The 14,989-nt window shown below is 42.7% G+C and overlaps 1 protein-coding gene across 1 annotated transcript; it reads right to left on the reverse strand.

Moving 5' to 3' along the window:
* Nucleotides 1-9,830: 9,830 nt before the first annotated feature.
* LOC131293865 (uncharacterized) lies at nt 9,831-12,050 on the reverse strand. The gene is made up of 3 exons (XM_058321914.1): nt 11,664-12,050; nt 11,532-11,609; nt 9,831-9,980 (listed from the first exon to the last, which is right to left on the reverse strand). Exons 1-3 carry the CDS (start codon nt 12,048-12,050, stop codon nt 9,831-9,833), a joined length of 615 nt encoding a protein of 204 aa, XP_058177897.1.
* Between the last annotated feature and the right edge of the window lie 2,939 nt (nt 12,051-14,989).

The raw sequence follows: 14,989 nt of genomic DNA on the forward strand, positions 1-14,989 counted from the left end.
GGCAAAAGCTCTCCACGAGTTCGCAAAGGACAGAAACAACGTCCACAAAGACATAAAAAGAATGGCTGTGGCGGCGCTAACTGCTTTTCAACGCGAATCCGTAGTGACCGAGCAGATAGAGGGAGGCGCCAAAGGAAGCACAGTGGGAATGGGTGCTACCAGCGGAGATGGATCTGTTGCTCCGACTCCAGATCCGACCTCGATCGGCACGGTCAAGTGAGGGCGGGCACTAAGATCTCCCGAGGAGGAGACGGAAAACAGCATGAGGCCCAAAGGTGGGGACCAGGTGGAGGCGGCAGAGGGGTGGCAAACCCAAAATATCCGCAAAAAGAAGGGAAAAACGATCTCAGTGTTGGGAAAAGAAGTGCGAAAAAATCCAAGTGTAGTGAGTCACAAAACTGACGCCATCCTTGTGGACGCAAAAGAGGCGGTGTCGTACGCGGACATTTTGCGTCGTGTGAAGTGCGACCCTGAACTGAAAAGCTTATGGGAGAATGTGTACCGGGTGAGGCGCACCCAGAAAAAAGAGCTCCTCATCGAGCTGAAGAGAGGGGTGCTTGCATCGGACCTCAAGTGCCAGAAAGCGCTGCAAAGGTCGGTGGGGGACGCTGGGCAGGTAAAAATGCTAAGCCAATCCCAAACCATCGAGTGCCGCAACATCAACGAGGTGACTTCGGCCGAGGATATTGTGGAGGCTCTGAAATCCCAGGTAGGCATTGAGGACACAAAGGTGCAAGTGAAGCTGCGTATGGAGGTATGCAAAAGGTCACCATCAAAGTGGCCTCTAGCATTGCTCCCAAGATCCTGGCGGCAGGAAAAATTAGAGTTGGGTGGACCGTATGCCCTCTGCGCTTGGTCCCAAAGCCCAAGGAGTGCTTCAAGTGCTGGGGACTTGGCCACCAACAGTGGAGCTGCAAGGGCCCGGATCGTTCGAACACCTGCATGCGGTGTGGAGAAGTTGGACATCGAGCAGGGGGTTGCAGAAAGGAGCCGAAAAGTGTTCTATGTCCGGCAGATAGGTGCAACCATCGTATGGTAGGACCGGAAAGCAAGCCGCGCTCGTAACGGAGAAGCACAGGGAGGTGATCCAGCTCAACCTCAACCATTGCGAGGTGGCTCAGCAGGTGTTGTGGCAAACGCTGGTGGAAGAGAAAGTGGATGTGGCGCTGCTATCGGAGCCGTACCAGGTGCCCGTGGATGATCCTAGCTGGGTCGTGGACAGGACGGGAAAGGCAGCAATTCTGGCCGGGGGTAGGTACCCTATCCAGAGTGTCGCCTGCAGTGAGCACGAGGGGTTCGTCGTAGCCGTGATTAACTCGGTCGTGTGCTGCAGTGTTTACGCTCTCCCTAGCTGGCCGGTCGGGAAATTCGAGGAGTTCCTGGACAAGCTATCGATGGAGTTAGCTGGGAGGGGATCAGTAGTGGTCGAAGGCGACTTCAATGCTTGGTCGGTGGAGTGGGGCAGTAAGACCACAAACCAGCGAAGATCAAGTGTTGCAGAGTGCTTCGGGATGCTGGACCTCCAGCTGCTCAACTACGGCGGAGCAAGTACCTTCTGGAGAAATGGCAGATCATCTATAGTGGACGTGACCTTCTGCAGTCAACGGCTGGCAACAGTAGCAGATTGGAGAGTGCTAGAGGACGATACCCTCAGTGACCTCCAAGCCATTCGCTTCTCGGTGGGACATACTCGTGGTCCATCAGAAAGCGGATATGGGGTCACGGGAGTCGGCTTATGTTTGGCGTGATCTGTGCAGCAGAAATTTTTCAGCGGGAAGTGTCTCGAATCTTGAAGGAGGTGAGGAGTAAAATCATCTACATTGATGATATGCTGCTGTTTGCAGAAACGTTGAAAGATTTACGTTGAATACGTCCAACTGTGAGTTCGGCTAAACTCGCATTAAATCCTTATGACACGTGTTTGATGAATCCGGCTTCAACATCAATGACTCAAAAATCAGGGACATGAGTAATATCCGTTACCCGCACTCGCCATCAGAACTGAAGAGTTTCTTGGATTTAACCGACTTCAAGGCAGCCTTTGACTGCTTGTCACATAGGCTGCTCCTCGCCAAGCTTCAGCGGATGGGTTTCGGTGGGTCTCTCCTTCTCTGGCTTGAGTCCTTTCTGTCAAATCGGACTTATAGGATCAGAGTCGGCGGGGCTCTCTCTGATCCTTTCGTGGGGCAGTCGGGTGTTCCTCAGGGGAGCGTCTTGAGTCCCCTCCTTTCCGCACTTTTCATCGCCGATTGTGCCAGGGTTCTGCCACCTGATGGATGCCTGATGTACGCGGATGACGTCAAGTTATTTCTTCCTGTATCCTCGTCTAATGATCTCCCTTCCCTCCAGCGTTTTGCTGATGCCTTTTCCTCCTGGTGTATTGCCAACGGCCTCGTCTTGTGCGTGCCAAAATGTTGTGTTATCACGTTTAGCCGCTCCTCGGACAAATTTATACACAACTATGTCTTGAATGGCTGCCGCTTCCGCGTGTGTCTGTCGTGAAAGACCTCGGTGTGTTACTTGATTACTGGCTATCTTTTGCGCCGCAGCTCGATTCGGTAATCGAGCGAGCGAATAAGATCCTGGGCCTAATAATCCGCATGGCTTCCGAGATTCGGGATCCTTCATGTCTGCGTGCGTTGTATTGCTGCTGGGTGCGTCCCATCCTGGACTATGGATGCGTCATCTGGTCTCCCGCTGGTGTCACTGCTCTGGATAGGCTGGAGAGGGTGCAGAGGAAGTTCTCTCGTATTGCCGTGAGGCGTCTTTTGAACGACCTCAGCGCTACCTTACCTCCCTATACTGTCCGGTGCCAACTTCTGGGGCTAGACAGTCTTAAGGACCGGCATAACTGTTGAGGAAGCAATCATAGTATCCTTAGCTTGCGTTGAAGTGATTGAGTCTTAAGCTAGCAGCGAGTAGAAGCAGTCGTTATCTTCAGTTAATAAAAGAGATTCCAAACCACACATTCACATATTCAACTGGTTATGGGCCCAGAACGTCCGGAAATGGAGGAATCTCGTGTTCGTGTATATCTTTTCGACGGGACAAATTTTTCAAATTGGAGCTTTCGGATTGAAGCCTTCCTGGAAGAATTGGGATTGCTTCATTGTATTGAGAAAACTTTAGAAGAAGAAGATTTCTACCCGGAAGTAGCCGAAGATTCAGCGGCTGTAAAAAAGGAAAAGGAGGAAAAACGGGCCAAGCGGAAGAAGGAAGACGCTAAGTGTAAGTCCGTCCTTATCCATAAAATAGCGGACTCGCAGCTTGAGTATATTCGCGGGAAAACATCACCCAAGGCAATTTGGACTACACTGCAGAACACTTTCGAAAGGAAAGGAATTTCAGGGATATTTTATCTATTGAAAAAGCTGGCAGGAATGAAGTACGACGGAGGACAATCGATGGAAGAATATATTTTGGAATTTGAAAAGACCATTCGGGAATTGGAGTCGGCGAACATAAAATTCGACAAACCAGTGGTAGTATTCTTTCTGCTCCAGTCAATGTCTACTGCGTACGAAAATCTCATCACGGTACTTGAGACGTTACCAGCAGAACAGTGTACTTTGGAATTTGTAAAGTCGCGGTTGCTAAGTGAAGAAACTAAGCGAAAATACGGTGAAGCTAGACCGGAATCGAGCACAGCATTTGCTGGAAATACTGGAAAAACTGGAAAGTTTCAGTTCAAGTGTCACGGTTGTGGAAAAATTGGACACAAGCGAGTTAATTGTCAAGAATTATCGAAAAAGGAAAACAGCAGTAAAAATTGGAACAAACCGAGGAAAAATAGTAAGATATACACAGCGGATACAGGCAATGAAATTGCATTTTTATCATGTAATGCTACACCAACTGAAGGAAGAATTCGCTGGATCCTAGACAGTGGAGCATCGGAGCACATGGTAAATGATAAAACATATCTTGAAAATTTACGGAAATTGGAAACACCAATCATGGTCCATTTAGGGGTCCGCGACAGCCGAGCGGTAGCGCCGGTTAGAAAATCGGTCCATGAGCGCCGGGGCTCACCACCTCGAAGGCGTGGGTTCGAATCCCAACCGAGACCGGACCCTCCCCTGTACGAGAGGACTGACTATCCACGTACAACAGGGAAACAAGTCTCGTAAGCCCTTAACGGGCAGGCATGACCAAGAGGTCGTTACGCCAAGAAGAAGAATCATGGTCCATGTAGCGAAGTCAGGAGTATCACTTTCAAGCAACCTGGTCGGCGAAGTGAAAGTAGTATGCTCTGTAAATGATAAAAATCAAGTGTGCAGAATATACAACGTCTTGTATGTTCCTGAACTCTCCGCCAACTTACTATCGGTAAGACAATTAACAGAAAAAGGAAATGAAGTAGTTTTTGGAAAAGAAAATGCGCGAATAACACGTCAAACGGAAGTAATTGGTTTTGCAAAGAAGAAGGGTCGGTTATACGAAATAGAAATGATTGTTCCGAAAATCGTATCTGCATTGTCCGTAGACCAAGGAAGCAACATAACATTATGGCATCGACGGTATGGACACATTGGAAATGCTGGACTGGAAAAGCTTGTACGAGGCGAAATGGTTGAAGGAATCGATATTAGTGGAATTTTGAAATCGGAAAAAGAAGTTTGTTCTTGCTGTATGATGGGAAAACAATCCAAGCTACCGTTTAAAAAATCAACTGAACATCGAACTTCTCGTCCGTTGCAGTTGGTTCACACTGATGTCTGCGGCCCTTTTACACCAGCTTCATGGGATGGAAAGAAGTATTTCATCACTTTTATTGATGATTATACACATCTGACAATAGCATTCATACTAAAGTCAAAAGAAGATGTCGTGGATGTTTTTAAAAAATATGTAGCGATGGTCACGGCACACTTTGGCTGTCGAATCAGCAAATTAAGAAGTGATAACGGCGGAGAATACATAAATGCTCGATTTATGCAATTCTGTGAGGAAGCTGGAATTTTGATGGAGTCGACAGTGCCATATACGCCACAGCAGAATGGCGTTGCAGAACGAATGAATAGGACTATCATGGAACGTGCCCGGTCAATGTTAGATGATTCAGATTTCAAACGATCAATGTGGAATGAGGCAGTTTTGACTGTAGTATATTTGATCAATCGCAGTCCAACTTCAGCGCTACAAAACAACAAAACGCCGTACGAAATGTGGTTCGGAGAGAAACCAAATGTATCTCGTCTGAAAATTTTCGGAAGTAAGGCATTTTGTCACATACCAAAGCAAAAGCGAACGAAGCTTGATGCCAAAAGCCAAATTGGTTATATGGTCAGGTATGGAAGCAACGCATATCGAGTATGGGATCCTGTGAAAAAGAAGATCTTTATGGCTCGAGATGTGGTTTTTCAAGAATCGAAAAGCAAAGTTCAAGTGTTCACTGAGGATCACCTAGTGAATGATCATGTGGAATCACGAAAATTGGAAATAGTACCGGAACAATCTAGCGTGGAATCACTTGAAAAGGAGATCTCGGAAACACAGAAAGATTCGATTCAGGACAGAAGGGATTTCTTGGAAACGGAAAATCAAGAAGTGGAACTTCGAGAGACGGAAGAAGAATACAATAGCGCGGAACAAGTCGACGATTCACTTCGGCGAAGCGATCGGAATCGTAAGGTGCCTGAACGCTATAGTGATGAAAAGTTTGCAGCTTTTGCATTACATGCGGAAAATTACGTAGACGCATTACCGGAAAACATCAACGGTTTGCGAGAACGTGATGATTGGCCACACTGGAAGCGTGCAATTGAGGATGAGATGCAAGCCCTCAAGAAAAACGAGACGTGGAATTTAGTGGATCTACCAGTCGGTGCAAAGGCAGTGCCCTGCAAATGGGTATTTAAAATTAAATATGCTGATGATGGATCCATTAACAAATACAAAGCGCGACTTGTGGCTAAAGGTTGTTCTCAAAGAGAAGGTTACGACTATCAGGAAACTTATGCCCCCGTGGTGCGAATGACAACTGTAAGAACCTTATTGGCAGTGGCAGTTAAACAAAATCTACATTTGCACCAGATGGATGTACGTACTGCTTTTCTCAACGGAAAATTATCGGAAACTGTTTATATGCGGCAGCCACCAGGATTTGAGAGGGGGAAAAAGGTATGTCGTTTGCGCAAATCCTTGTATGGACTAAAGCAGGCGCCGCGTGCATGGAACGAACGTTTCAATTCATTTGTGCTAAATCAAGGATATCGGCGGTCACTTTATGACAGTTGTCTTTACACTAGAATTGTTAATGGTGTATGCATTTATATGGTATTGTACGTCGATGATATCATTCTGGCATCCAGTTCAATGGAGGAAATTTTGAATTTAAAACAGCTTTTGAAAAATGAGTTCGAGATGGACGATATGGAGGAGTTAAAGAATTTTCTCGGCATACGAATATTACGAAATATAAATAAGGGAATATTGAAATTAAATCAGACAGCTTATATTTCGGCATTATTGCAAAGGTTCGGAATGGAGAATTGTAAACCGGCATCAACTCCTATGGAATCGAATATCAAGGTGAAAAAGAAAAAGGATAGTGAACCAGCAACAGAAAAACCGTATCGGGAACTTATTGGATGTTTGATGTACCTGATGCTAACGTCGCGCCCCGATATAAGTATAGCAATCAATATTTTAAGCCGTTTCCAGAGTGGTGCTACTGATGTACACTGGAATTATCTGAAACGTGTGTTACGATATTTGCAAGGAACGAAGAATTATTGTTTGGAATACCATCGTGAAGCTCGAGTCGAACCAATCGGAGGGTTTGCTGATGCAGATTGGGGTAGTGACATGGACGATCGTCGTTCAACCAGTGGTTATTTGTTTCAAGTGTACGGAAATACGATCTCTTGGACTACACGAAAACAAACAACAGTGGCTTTATCCTCCACAGAGGCTGAGTACGTATCATTGAGTCAGTCATCGTGTGAAGCAATTTGGTTGAGGAATCTGCTAAGCGAATTTGGAATAGTCATAAATGTTCCATTGGTAATCTACGAGGACAATCAGTCATGTATATGCATAGCAGAGGAGCCTCGTGACCAGAAAAGAATGAAGCATTTGGATATAAGGTACAACTTCATAAGAGAATGTATTGAAAATGGTACCTTCAGTGTGAAGTACATACCAACCAGCGAACAAGTAGCAGATATGCTTACAAAGAGTCTTTCGGCAGGAAATTTTAAAAGACATAGATTAACTTTGGGTGTTCGAAATCCGGAAACTGTCGAAAGATCTGTGCTTGTTAAAGAGGCTATGATTGAGAGGGGGTGTTGAGGAAGCAATCATAGTATCCTTAGCTTGCGTTGAAGTGATTGAGTCTTAAGCTAGCAGCGAGTAGAAGCAGTCGTTATCTTCAGTTAATAAAAGAGATTCCAAACCACACATTCACATATTCAACTATAACCGCGCGCGTTCTCTGTTTATTGCTAACATCCTCCTTTCCAACATTGACGTTCCTTCCCTGCTTGCGGCTATTCCCTTTTACGTTCCTTTTTATCAACTCCGTGAGCGTCCTCCTCTCTTTATCCCCACCCGCCGCACGCAGTTTGCGCAGAACGACCCATGGTTGCGTGCCCTGCGTGCCTTCAATGCCGTGAGTGATCGGTTTGACTTCAACATGTCCCTTGCCAGCTTTCGCTCCCACCTTGTGTCCCATACGTCATGATCCTTCTTCGTCTCCTTCTCCGCTACGTTATCCTTCCTTGTTCCCCACTTTTGTTCCAATTGTATAGCCCTCGGGGCAAACAATTTATGTACAATAAAATGTAAAAATTTAACCTAATTCTTTAATCCGTATGTCAAAAACACTGCGGACATTTTCGCTCCATTGCACGGTGGAGCGAAGCCGGGATAAAAATCAAAAATTCATATTTGGATTTCAGAAAAATGAAATATGTTTTCTTAAACTACAAGATGAAACTAAGAAATGACCCAAAAACTAGAGCCTCTGTTCTTCCGGGTTCTGAGAAACAGCCCGTCAAAGTCAAGATTTGTGAAAATATTGCGTGAAAAATTGAAAAAAAATCCATCAACTTTGAAGGTCTGTAACTCCTATAATAATGGACGGAATCGAATTTCAAGCACAGTTTTGGAAAGGTTTATTATCATGCTTTAAAATTGTTGATAGTTTAAGTAAATTGAAATTGATTGTCACAAAATATTAAGCAATGTTTCGCAAAACTCCTGGAAAATTTTTCAATTTTCTGTTTTTAACCTTACGCCATCGCTAAGGATTGTGAAAGATTGTAATATGATGCATACCCACTTATAGCCTAGAATGTTTTGTAACAATAAATGATAGTTTTTTTTGCGCATACGCGCGCATCTTTACGTTATTCTGTACGTTACATGTGAAGCTTATAGTTTATCACCTACTAAGCGTCTCCATCACGCCATATGCAGCATCATGTGTGGTAAGAAATATATGAAATTTTCATTCAGTGAAATATAGGTCGATGATCGTATCTTAAAAATGTGTAGCAGGGTAGTGGTTGAACATCACGTAAAAGGGGAAAGACAAGCCAAGTCAATAACAAAGAGTAAAATTTGGTTTGGTTTGCTTTGAATGCATTAGGTCGCTTTTTCTTGTTCTACAGCTACAGTTCATACACGTCCGTAAAATGTTACGAGAATTCAATATTAAAGACATTTTTAGATTACAGCTCTTCAAATAGTAACAGACCCTTGCCAATTCAAAACCAAGAATATGATGGTACAAGCTCAGAATAGTTCAGAAGTTATGTCCACGTTGGAGAGCCCCGCTACACGACCCACAAACTCAAAAAGTTTTCGGCGAGAAGAGGGGAACAACCGAGAAGTTTACGTCAAAAACTTTTCAGCTCCGTGAGCTGAAAACTGCACCCGAGAAGTTTTTGGCTGCTAACCGAAAACTCAAATGCGTCAGAAGAAGAAGACGAAAAAGAAATAAATGTAAACATAACAAATCTCAAAAACAAAATAAACGAACATATGGTGATAAATTTACGTGTTTCTTTTGTAGTTACGGTAATATTTTGTCATTTTATAGCTATAATTTTTAATTTGAGATTTATTTCCCTGTGATGAAACTTTTTTTTAATTTCAGAGACTTTGACCTCCTCGGTCATTCGTCTCTGCCTGTGATGAAACTAAATTACATTTCCGTTGGATTTTAAGGTTACTAGGCAGGTTTTTTTTTCGGCAATGTGGCACCCGGTGCAAATGCATAAGGGGATTATGTGATGGATGCTGGATAACAACAAAGGGCTCCCGAGATAAAGGGTTTGGCAAACCGGAGAGCGGGAAGTCACTCGAATGATAAGCGGCACCACGTAAGGATCAAGTGGGAAAGAAGCACAACAAATAACCGCGAAATACTAAAAAAGTAAAGTGACTTTCGTGCTCAAACTGTGTGTGCGATTGTATTTTTTTTATTGTTAATATATGTGGTTTTGAATTCTCCAGCTAATTTCATCTAAAAATATTCATCCGGAATTCGCTGGTAAACAAGGCAAGATGAGCGGAACCGAATCAAAGAGATTGTACGCGCGTCAGGTGAGAACGGACATATTTTATGAAAAATATGAACGGTTAGTGTAAGATTACGGTTCTTACATATATATTATTTATTTTAGGACGTAGAACAAAGCCTCCGCTTGATATCGGCAGTGGAGAAACGGCCGGTCGTTTATAATAAAAAACTAAAAAATTATAAAAATAAGGTATCGTAGAACGACGCTTGGTCAAGCATCGCTGTGGAGGTCGATATGCCGGTAGCAGAAGCCAAGCGTTTGTGGCAAAATCTGCTGGGGAGCTACCGTTCGTATCGATCAAAAGTTCGGCAATCCACACAGACGGGGGCTGGTAAGTTGATGTTTGTTAACGTGTTTGCCATCGATTGCTCCAATAGCATGTGGAAAGTTCCAACGATCCTCAAACTGTTTTGAAACCTCTAACCATTGTGATTTTGTAGAAGGAAACTGTAAAAAAGAAAATAAAACTTAACTTAATTGTTAGAAACACTTTTGATTCTAACGCCAGCTGCCAATTCGGCTGAGAACAGACAGCCCGATAGCATAAAGATAAGAAAGGGAACTTCGTCGATCAGCTGACGCGTCGGCTGTCGGGAGAATCGATGACCCTTGGCGTCGGCCATCGGCGCCAGAAAAGGATAAATAGGGCATGTTTGGGCGCAATCAGGGATTGTGCAAATAGGAACCGTAATAAAGACTAATTTTTTGGTTTTTTCCGCTTCCGAAATTCCTATTAAATTTATTATTTTTCATATTCCTTTGCACATGTTAGAACACTTTCTAACATTAATAACTTATTTACATTTAGAAAACTGTTTGCTCAAGTTGATTCCCACACAACACGAAGTCGTATTAAGTTGAAGAAATTGAATCACATATTAGTATTTTTCGAATCGGAATCGCAGTAAGCATAGACAATGTACGAGCAATGTATATTCTTTGTTCCATATGATGCCGATTAAGAATGTAATACGATTTTCTTCATGCATACGTATAGATAAACGAGCAATGTCCGGCTGATGTATATCGTAAGTCGTATATGATGCCGACTTAGAAAATATACGACTAAACATATACATTTTGAACAATGTACGGTTAGCGCCTCCACTTTTGTACGTATAAGCATTATTTTAGCATCATTTACGATTCAATCATATTGCATAGAAGTACGATTATTTCAAGTTGATATTCGATTTACATGCATATGTGTTGTGTGGGTTATCAATTTGCTATTAATATTTGTAAATATTTGTTTTTTTTTCTTTTCAGCTTGACGAGCACGATGAGGACCTCGCTCTGCACTCCCTCAATCCTTCTGCTCCTCCTGCTAATCCGACTCCAACATCCCCTCCTGATAGCTATGACGACCACTGCTACATGTTGCCAATAGATCCCCCCCAGTCCCTTTCCGATAATCTCTCTCCTTGTCCTGGACCATCAAACCGTTTATCTTCCTTACCTTCAAGCTTTCCTTCCACGTCCTTAGACGATACACCTTCACCTTCCATTCCTGCCCGAACCCCCGCAAACCCTCAAAGAAAACGGCGAAGGATCAATGAGGGTAGTGAAGTGAGCGAGGTCCTCAACAAGCTAATGCAGGCGACCGTGGCCAACGTAAACTCGCCGGAAAACACTTTCGGTCGCTGGGTCGCTGAATTCCTCAGACGATTCACGCCTGAGGAACAACAGGAGGTGACGTCGAGGATTCAGCGAGCCATGCTGGAGGCCGAGGACGATGTGAAGGCCAAAGGCAAGCGATGTGATTGTTATGTGTATTGTGTTTAATGTTATAAATGTTGTTTACCTCTAATTCCTACGTTGTGTTTTTTTTTTAATTGTAAACGTGTTCTTCTGCTGATGATGATGATAATAAAATAAAATGAATGTTGAAATTAAATGAACTGAAACAATTGATTGTTAGGCTATCTTATTGAAAGAAAACCAAATTTCAACACATTTTATCTCTATATAATTTTTAGCTGAAAATAATATATTTACCTTCACATATGACCGTAGAGCTTTAGTAAGGCAGGAGCAAGTTTCCTTGACTATATTGCTTATAGAGGAACGAGACACCTACAATAAAAAAAGAATGTTGAATTTTGTTTTGATCAAACGCGGTTAACTCACCCGAAACAAATACTGCAAACTACTGAATGTTTCTCCAGTTGCCAAGTAGCGCAGCGTTATAAGCAACCGTTCTTGGGCTGTTATGGAGTCGCGCATATTTGTGTTCATTCTATTTATTTCTGGGCGTATCATGTCAAGGAGAACATCAAAATCTTCCTTCTTCATGCGAAGAAAGTTAATCATGGTTTCATTTGCTTGCTCTGCTACAATATTGTCAAGCAAACGGTTGCCATCTTCTTGCCGCCGGAAAAAAATTGGACGCATCCACCACCTACGCACAATACGCCTGTTGCGTTGCCTGTTGCGTTGTTGAGAGTTTTGGGTACTTAACTCGATGACCCTGGATAGGGTTGTTAGCCACTCTTCACTCATCAACAGATTATCCATATTTAACTTTTTCTGTTAACTGAAGATGATATCTTGTTTGCTTCGAAGGCAGCTTTTTGAGCTAACTGATCACAAAAACAAAAACAGCAGAGACTGACACATGCATAGACTGTCAGAAACTTTTCGCTTGCATTGACTGGCGACAGAATTGGTACCACAAAACGCGGCTACACGAACCGAGAAGATTTTGACGTAAACTTATACGGTTTTTGAGTTCTCGGTTGGAGTTTTCGGTTCGTGTAGCGGCCCTAGGATGCTTTAAATATCAATTATTTTCCAGATGACAATATTTGGAATGAAAGTTTTTTGTAAATTTAGTTTGTTTTATATCAAACTAAATAAAATCTTTAAGTCTATATATAAACATTCTTCCGTGGAAACTAACGCGTAACGCTAAGGCCGGAACGACTGCAGCAAAAATGAGGCAGCATGCGCAGGGGAACACGTGCCGGTGAGAAGCGCGGTAGTGTAAATCAGAGATACGGATTCTGCAGTTCTCGCAGCCTCCTTGCTCACTTCACTGTATTGTATCGCTGTGCTCTCTCAGTGCAATGCCGCTCACGATATGAAAGAGCGAGCGTATGCAGACCAGAGGTGTGCCACTTGCGCTTCGCACTAATCGGTAGATGAGTACAATGCGACGCTCTTAGATAATGGTTTGCAAGCACTGCTTTATGCTCTCTCGATGAACCTTAGCGTAAAGTTTCGAAGGCATGCCGTTTGCGGTATGAAAGAGTGTGCATATGTAAATCAGTACTGCGCGCCTGAGCTACACACTGACTGGTACAGCAATTGATAGCGACTCTAATTTGTAAAGAAAAACAAATGTACGTATCCATTCGCGCATACTTTTGAATGGAAGGATTCGCAAAAGAAAATCATGGTTACGGATGAAGTTCCTACTTGAAAAAGGGACACATGCAAAACCTATTCGTTTTAAGAAAACATGCCAAACGCTATTCCGGTATGGGTTAAAGAAGCTGCAATAATGCGACACCAACCACGGTTATTACGAACTAGATAAGCACGTTAAGCGGTCCCGTGGGGTCGACAGTGTTCTTTCCCGTAAGCCGGCGTCGGTCTGCTCGGACCGACAGAACGCCGTTAAGTAGGCCGGCGTTTCTACGAATCGCTGGCAGAACGGAAAGCAGTGCAATTTGTGTGTTAAACTGCCAAGATCTACAATTATATTGAAATCATATTTTTCAAAATGCAAGCTGATCAACATACACTGTGTATGCAATACACATGTAACACAATCGAAAAACCTACACTTAAAATATTTACTACTGATCAGTTTATGGTAAATAAGTTAATGCGCCAAAAACACAATCCCCAACATGATACCCCCCATCTTCCATGGACAAAGGGAAAGTGAGAGTTCTGCCAAGATAGATTGTTTTTGGCATGACAAATGGTTCAAACCTAACATTTTGTTACCAATCGGATTTACAAAATCATGAAAAGGAAAACATAGAATATGTTGCATTCGATTCGACCATACTTAGGTGTCCATAAGAACCCGTAGGTCTCTTCATCTTCACAGTCTAATCTCTGAATGAATGGTCCGTTCTATGAAATGCCTTTATGGTACGTGAATTCATTTAGGCAGTATATGCAGCAATAACAGTAATGTGCTTTTCTACGCGAAAGTAATGACGAAAACTTTCGATCTGCTATGTACTGCACAATGATTTTTAATAAAACTTCAAGAACGCTATCAACTTTCTTTTGATAAGTTCATCAAGCATTAAAACCGTTTTTGGCCAAAACAATGAAGCAATCGCGTTTGATGAAACTACCTGTTCTATCCGAGAGTGTATCAGCTCGATGTATTTCGTTCCAACAAACTTTAAAAAACAGGATTTAAGTTTCCTGTCAATAATTGCGAAAAATTGAAGCTTTAATCAGAAATTGTTCCGACCACAAACAGTGCTACGAATCCGTAAAGTGCAACAGAATCAGAAGCAAATGGCCGAATGAAAAGTGGCTAAACCGTTCCGTTCTTCGATTCAGAAGGTTATTGGGGAGTGTCAATCTTGCTCAAAGATTCCATATTGTGTAGCTTTTGAGAGATTTTGTAGTCGTAGCGATCCTGGATGTTGCAACATAACATCGATTCCTTAATAATTTTCATTCAAAATTTGTGGGTAACTCTATCACACACGATAGATTCCAGTCACTTTGAAGTTCGAACAGGGCAGTAGTTGATCGTGTAGCACATAAAAGAACGGATACACATGTAAACATTATTAGTTTTGTTAGTTATGATCACCTTTCTGGCCCTTGGTCGCAAGTCCACCTGATATTGTTTTACGATAAAATTTACAACATCGTTTTTGTTGTGTAATGAATGATATCGAGTGAGAATAATCTGGTATTCTTTACCTTCACTTCGATCGCGCAGTTATCGTGTTTTTTAGTTTCCAGGTATTTTTAAGCTATCGACAAAATGCATTCTTCATACTGTATATGTTTATATCCAACATATTTACTGTAGCAGTATTGAATTCTCGACACGGCTAGCCATGAGCAGAACGAAACAATAATCGTGGTACCAACCTAGCAAAGATTACCAAAATTTGCCATTTTATTATATTTAAATTATTGATACCCCAATAGACTCTACACGGGCCCGTGTAACCGGGCCGTTTTACCTAGTTAGTATAAAAAAAAGATTGAAAAAATAATGCACCCGTAGAAAAATCCAAAAATATGAGGTTTTTGCAGCGTCACCTGGCGGGATTGTCCAGAAACATCATAATTCCGTGAAATATAATAGTATTACACGATATTACAATGAAAAAATTGCAAAACATTTGATTCTGAATTTTATCCCGGCAATTTGCTCTTTTCGCTCCATAGTGCATTGTGGACGGCTCTCTCCTAGAAATCCGCGACGTGGGCACGAGAACAAGCAGAAGCGTTTGAGCTAGTTA

Source organism: Anopheles ziemanni, chromosome 2 (assembly GCF_943734765.1).
Source record: "Anopheles ziemanni chromosome 2, idAnoZiCoDA_A2_x.2, whole genome shotgun sequence".
Taxonomy (NCBI): Eukaryota; Metazoa; Arthropoda; class Insecta; order Diptera; family Culicidae; genus Anopheles; species Anopheles ziemanni.